Source organism: Vigna angularis, chromosome 1 (genome assembly GCF_016808095.1).
Source record: "Vigna angularis cultivar LongXiaoDou No.4 chromosome 1, ASM1680809v1, whole genome shotgun sequence".
NCBI classification, from domain to species: Eukaryota; Viridiplantae; Streptophyta; class Magnoliopsida; order Fabales; family Fabaceae; genus Vigna; species Vigna angularis.
The window spans coordinates 48,421,304-48,427,613 of record NC_068970.1 but is presented as its reverse complement, the minus strand read 5'-3'; the positions used below and the strand labels follow the sequence as shown (position 1 = coordinate 48,427,613).

At 34.1% G+C, this 6,310-nt stretch overlaps 1 protein-coding gene across 1 annotated transcript; it reads left to right on the top strand.

Moving 5' to 3' along the window:
- Positions 1–896: 896 nt before the first annotated feature.
- Positions 897–3,615, top strand: LOC128195187 (uncharacterized). The gene is made up of 5 exons (XM_052872232.1): positions 897–979; positions 1,223–1,763; positions 1,823–2,670; positions 2,751–3,153; positions 3,232–3,615. The coding sequence occupies exons 1-5, from the start codon at positions 897–899 to the stop codon at positions 3,613–3,615; spliced, it is 2,259 nt and encodes a 752-aa protein (XP_052728192.1).
- The last annotated feature ends 2,695 nt before the right edge of the window (positions 3,616–6,310 follow it).

The following is a 6,310-nucleotide window of genomic DNA, read 5'->3' as shown; positions in this document are numbered from 1 at the left end:
AAGAAATTAATATTACACTCGTTCAGCAGTGGATGATGTAAGTTTATGAGAACTTTTTTATATAAAATTGATTTATCAAGTTACTTATATCAGATCATTTCTTGATTTCAGGTATATGCTTGGTGTCAGTATCAAGATGGGGTTACATTTTGTACCATTCCAATGATGTTACTTAACATTTTATAATTATGATGATATATAGTAGTGTAATAGACAAACCGGGCCATATGAGTGTGATTACTATGTCATGTATTAGATGATGATCATTATTCGTGCACATGTTACCAGTGGATAGGAAACTGTAATATTTTGGTTTGAATTTTATTTTCTCTATAATTTAGATTTCGTATACACTAATTAAAATCATTGTGTTTTATGCAGAGATTCAATTTTACTACTTTAATTCTAGAGAAGTCACTTAAACTCGTAAGGAAAGCACTAGCTAAATATGTAATTCCAAGGTTATCAAACTCGCGAGTTAACTCGTTAACTCGTTCGAGTTTACGTTTTCAGTCATGGTTGCCGAGTTAACTCGGTACCAAACTCGTTTTTGGACTGAACTCGGTAGAATCGGACATGGACTCGGTGGAATCGTTCGGAATCACGATTGCACAGCGATTTAGCGAGTTCGAAAAAAGCCAGAAACGAAGAAAAGAAGGGTCGTTTTGTTTAAGGTTTAAAACCTGATTTTCACTCCACCACTGTTTAGCGTTTCGTCCCCGTCGTCGTTCGCCTGGTTTTCACTCCACCACTGATCTTCGTCGCTCGTGGTCAAGCTCCGCTCGTGATCGCGCTTGGTCCGGTTGCTGATCGTGGTCGTCGTCGCTCATTCAGTCGCCGTGCGTGGTCGCGTTTCGTCCCCGTCGTCGTTCGCCTGGTTTGCGATCACTGTCACAATGGTCGCCGTCATCGTCGCCATCCTCACCGCCTTCCTCGCATTGCAACTTCTGGTATGCCCTTCTTCTTCCAGCCGCTGGTGGTGGGTGAAGTTTTGTTATTCTAAAGTTATGATTTTAGAATAACGGGCACTGCACCGTGACCCTGTATGATTTTATTAGGAAATGAATTTTTTATTCTTTTACTAAAGAAAACGGGCACTGCACTGCACCACTTTACAACATCATTAGAGGGGAGAAATATATTACGGGCACTGCACTGCACCACTACGCAAGTTTTTATTCCATTTTTAAACTTTTGGACATTTTATTTTTTATATTTGTAGTGAAAAAGCTTACTTCACTATGTCGGGAAACGCATCAAATTCAGGAGAAGTTAATCCAAGTGTATCTTCATCAGTTAGTAGAAGTAGAAGTAAAAATGCTCCAGGAAACCGATCTGATATTGGATGGAAATATGGATTTGATGTTAATGGTAATGGAAGAAAAGTGAAATGCAACTATTGCTCAAAGATTGTAAGTGGAGGCATATTTAGATTTAAGCATCATCTTGCTGGAACTAGAGAAGATTCTGAGCCTTGTGCTTCTGTTCCGGATGAAATAAAAAATTTGATGATAAAAGTAGTTGCAGAAGCTAAGAATGCTTCATTAAAGAAAAGAAAGATAAATATCGGTGAAGACGAGGAAGAAAATGAAAATTTTGAAGGAGGACACAAGGTATTCGGTTTTAAAGGAAAAGAAAAAGTTGCTACTACTAGTAAGGGGGGAGTTCAAGCAACTATAAATCAAATGATGAAAAAAGGATACAAAGAAGAAGTTGATGCTCAAGTTGCTGAATTCTTTTACACCAGTGCCATTCCTTTCAATGTAATTAGAAATCCAGCATTTGCAAAGATGTGTGAAATGATTGGTAACCACCATCTTATCATGATATTAGAGAGAAGCTCTTGAAACAAGCTGTGAAGAAAACAAATGCAAATCTTGAGGAATATAAGGAGGAGTGGAAGAAAACTGGATGTACAATTATGTCTGATGGTTGGACGGATAGAAAAAGACGTTCTATTTGCAACTTCTTGGTGAATAGTCCTAGAGGGACGGTTTTTCTTTATTCACTTGACACTTCAGACATTTCAAAAACAGCTGATAAAGTTTTCAAAATGTTGGATGATGTTGTCGAGTTTGTTGGAGAAGAAAATGTTGTTCAAGTTGTCACTGATAATGCTGCAAATTTCAAGGCAGCCGGAGAGTTGTTGATGCAAAAGAGGGAAAAATTGTATTGGACTCCATGTGCAGCACATTGCATTGATTTGATATTCGAAGATTTTGAAAAAAATTTGAAGGTCCATGAATTGACCATTAAGAAGGGAAGAAAAATTACAACTTACATTTATGGGAGATCAATGTTGATTTCCTTATTGAAAAAGTTTACTAAAGGTAGAGACCTTATAAGACCGGGTGTGACTAGATTTGCCACGGCTTATTTAACTCTTGCTTGTCTTCATGAATTGAAGGCATCGTTGTTGACCATGTTCAGCTCTGAGGAATGGAAGACAAGCAAGTTTGGAACTTCACAAGAGGGGAGAAAAGTAGCACATGTAGTATTAGATAGCCGATTTTGGAAGAATGTCTCCATATGCTTGAAAGCTCCTGCCCCTCTCATGGTTGTCTTAAGATTAGTGGACTCAGATGTAAAACCTGCAATGGGTTTCATTTATGAAGAGATGGACTGTGCAAAAGAGAAGATTAGGTCTAACTTTAACAATATCAAAAAGAGGTAAATTTTCAAACTTTTACTCATTCAATGTTTAATTACTTATGTGTTAGATTATTTCTGATATAGCATGATTGATGTAGTTATGAAGAGGTTTGGAGAATAATTGATGCTCGATGGGATAATCAACTTCATAGGCCTTTGCATGCAGCTGCCTATTTTCTAAACCCTCATTTCCACTATGAACCTAACTTTAGATCTGATGATGGTGGAGAGGTGAAAGAAGGATTGTATTTTTGCATGAGAAGACTGATACCAGATATGGCAGAAAGAAGAAAAATTAATTTACAAATTGTTGAATTTCATAATGCTAGAGGCCTGTTTGGAATGGAAGATGCAAAAGAGTGTAGGAAAGAGTTAAATCCTGGGGAATGGTGGGACATGTTTGGTGATGGAACTCCAGAGTTGAAGAGATTTGCTATTCGAATTCTAAGCTTGACTTGTAGTTCTTCTGGATGTGAGCGTAATTGGAGTTCATTTGAAATGGTAATTTAAATTATTTTTAATTTATAAATTCCTTTATTATGTTTATATCTTCACTAAAAATATTATCTTTCATTTTAGGTTCATACAAAGAGAAGGAATCGTTTACATCAAAAAAAGATGAATGATTTAGTTTATGTGATGTATAACTCCAAGCTGAAAAGTAGACAGATTCGAAAAACTATAGCTCTTCCATTTGATGACATAGAATCAGATGATGAATGGATAGCTGAAAAGACAGATGATGTTGTTGAGATTGATCAAGTTAAAGGTGAAAATGATAGTGAAAATGTTCACTTAGATGGAGCAACAACAGATCCTGTTTTAGATGCTCTTGATCTTGATAACATAACATTTGAGAACAATGAGGATGCACAAGCACAACATTCATTAGAGGAAGAGTTAGATGATGATGATGATGGAGATGGAGATGATGATGCCATTATTAGAGGATTAGAGGATTAGGCATAGAGACTTTGACATTTCAATTTATATTTTACATTATATCTTTATGTTATGAACAATATTTCTATGAACTTATGTATTTCAATTTATATAATTTTGTTATCTTATTTGAATTATAATGTTATTTATATTTTTTTCATACAAAGTAAACTCTTACGAGTTTACGAGTCGAGTTTACGAATCGAGTTTACTGGACTCTCACGAGTTTACGTAAACTCTCGAGTTTGACAACCTTGTGTAATTCAACTATATAATAGTATGTAGTATTAGGATATAGTAAGTTCTAAGTTTATGCTTCTAAGTTGATTTATGTTTTGTACATTATTATTAGTTTAACTTTGTACATTGAATTGAATTATGCTTCTAAGTTGATTTATGATTACATTGAATTGATTTATGCTTGTAAGAAGTTGATTTATGATTACATTGAATGAATTTATTTTAATATAATTTTTATTAAAAATATATGCTTTTGGACTGTTATAGGTTTATAAATATATGCAAGTCTGTTTCTGTAGTTGAGAATATTGCAGAAACAAACATGTTCTTAAAAAAACAGGGGAATACGCCTCGGTTGTGACCATAACCGAGGCAGAAAGCCCTCTATGGCGGTGGTTCAGGCCACAACCGAGACAAAAAGGCTAGCGAAAAAGCAAAAAAATAAAAATAAAAAACACTCTACTACCTCGGTTAAGGAACCAACCGAGGCAGTAGAGTCCGAGATACTGCCTCGGTTTAGAAGGAACCGAGGCGTAAAGTCATTCGTAAAAAAAATTAATAAAAAATGCTACTGCTCCGGTTACGTCTTAACCGAGACAAAATACTACCCCTTTTTGCCTCAGTTCACAACTGAGGCAAAAAGGGATAGACTTTTTGCCTCGCATGTATATGCCTCGGTTCCAGAACCGGTGCCTGTAGACGAAAATAACCGCTGTGGTTTACCCTTACTACACTAGTGCACATAAAGTTAATTGAAAAGCAATTATGAACATTGCGTAATTGTATTAAGTTTTAAAATCTTGCAACCATAAATGCATTCAATCATAAGTAACTTTATAAAGTTGATGGTCATATCTTTCTTTTAAATTATACTACTATACAAAGGGGTCTTTTACCGAAAGATATTCATTTTTCAACTCTTTGTGAAGGTGATGACAAAGGAAAATCATTGGTTTAGCCTTATCTTGCGTAGGTGCTTTATTTCTTTCTTTAATTACATCACCAAGACTCATTGCATCTAAATGTATTTCATCATCTAATATCCAAAATAAATAATTCTTTTCCATATTATCAAGAGTCACAAATTAAAGATATAAACTCAATTTAAAAATATAATGATTTTGAGTAGTCAATTAAAACAATTTAATAGACTCTCAATTAAAAATACTAAAAATTTAGGAGGAACCGAAATCATAGGCCCTCCTGAAAACTTAAAAAATATTTTTTAATTTTTTTATAATGTGACACCTCTTTAAAATTTGATTCTTTATTAAACTGAGACTTACATGTTCGTGAAGTTTTTAGAGAGGTCATAGTGTCGTTTTATGCTTCGATTTCGTAAAAACGAATACGTATTAGATGCATTAAAAATCTAATTATGAACTAGTAATTAAAATTTAATTAAAAATAAATAAATATTGAATGAAAGAACAAAGGACAAAATTGAATATTTATGATATTTCTTCCATATTTAAACCTTATTATCTAATTTAAATAACGAATAATTTTTCCTACATTGCAATAACATCTTAATAAATATATAAACCTTAATTTCAAATTTTTGTTTTATTATAATTATTAATGATCTTAAGTATGCATGAGGCAATATAGTGAAGTTTCCCCACCTATTTATATCTCCTACCATCCTAGTTTTAGTCCATATACCAACAACAACCATATAATTTTAAAATGGCAATACCAGCCAGAAGAGTTCTACCACTCTACGCTGCCATTCTCGTCGTCCTCTCACTAATATTAGGTAAACTCAATTTCATGATCATAAAAGCTAAACAAGTTTCATTGTGATTACTGGTGGCTGCTCTGCACAGTGGAATTTCCATTCCATCGAATTTATGTAACCAAAGCCTATATGCATGCATGTTTAAATTAAAGTTGGTTCTTGGAAATCATGCATATCTGCAAGTTGGGTTTACCCACTTACTTCCCATACCATGCATTAATTTTCTCACATTGTAAACCATATTTTTTGTATAGTAATGTCTTACAATTGAAAAAAGAAAAGTCTTTTTTATTGTGTTATATATTATACATGTTCCTTATGAAGTTAATTATAATATTGGATAATTGTTGTGTGAAAATAGTTGGAGCAGAATCAAGGTACGCGAATGGTGTGATGGATTTAGCTGAATTGATGAACACAAAAGATACAGAAACAGATGTGTTATGCTGCACTGAGAACCACATAGGCAGTTGCAATCCAGGAACACCGGACGACGGACATTGTAATGACCTTTGCATAACGCCCTGCGGAAAAGGTGGTCATTGCACGCCAAAACATCTTTGCCATTGTTTCTGCTGAATGTTACACCATGATAATTGCTTCATGGATTACACAAACTAGACCAATGTATTTCTGTTTAAATCAAACAATGGAGCATCAATAATCTCTATTTATATTTCTAATAATAAAAATTGGTTGAACTGCTTTTTAAGTAGTATTACTACTCTCTTGTCC

Bases quoted from the DNA above. Each gene is read 5' to 3' on its own strand.
- LOC128195187 (XM_052872232.1), top strand. From the start codon at position 897: ATGGTCGCCGTCATCGTCGCCATCCTCACCGCCTTCCTCGCATTGCAA. The intron at 1,764-1,822 runs GTAATTAGAAAT...CCACCATCTTAT, and splicing joins CCAGTGCCATTCCTTTCAAT to CATGATATTAGAGAGAAGCT. The intron at 2,671-2,750 runs GTAAATTTTCAA...TGATTGATGTAG, and splicing joins TTTAACAATATCAAAAAGAG to TTATGAAGAGGTTTGGAGAA.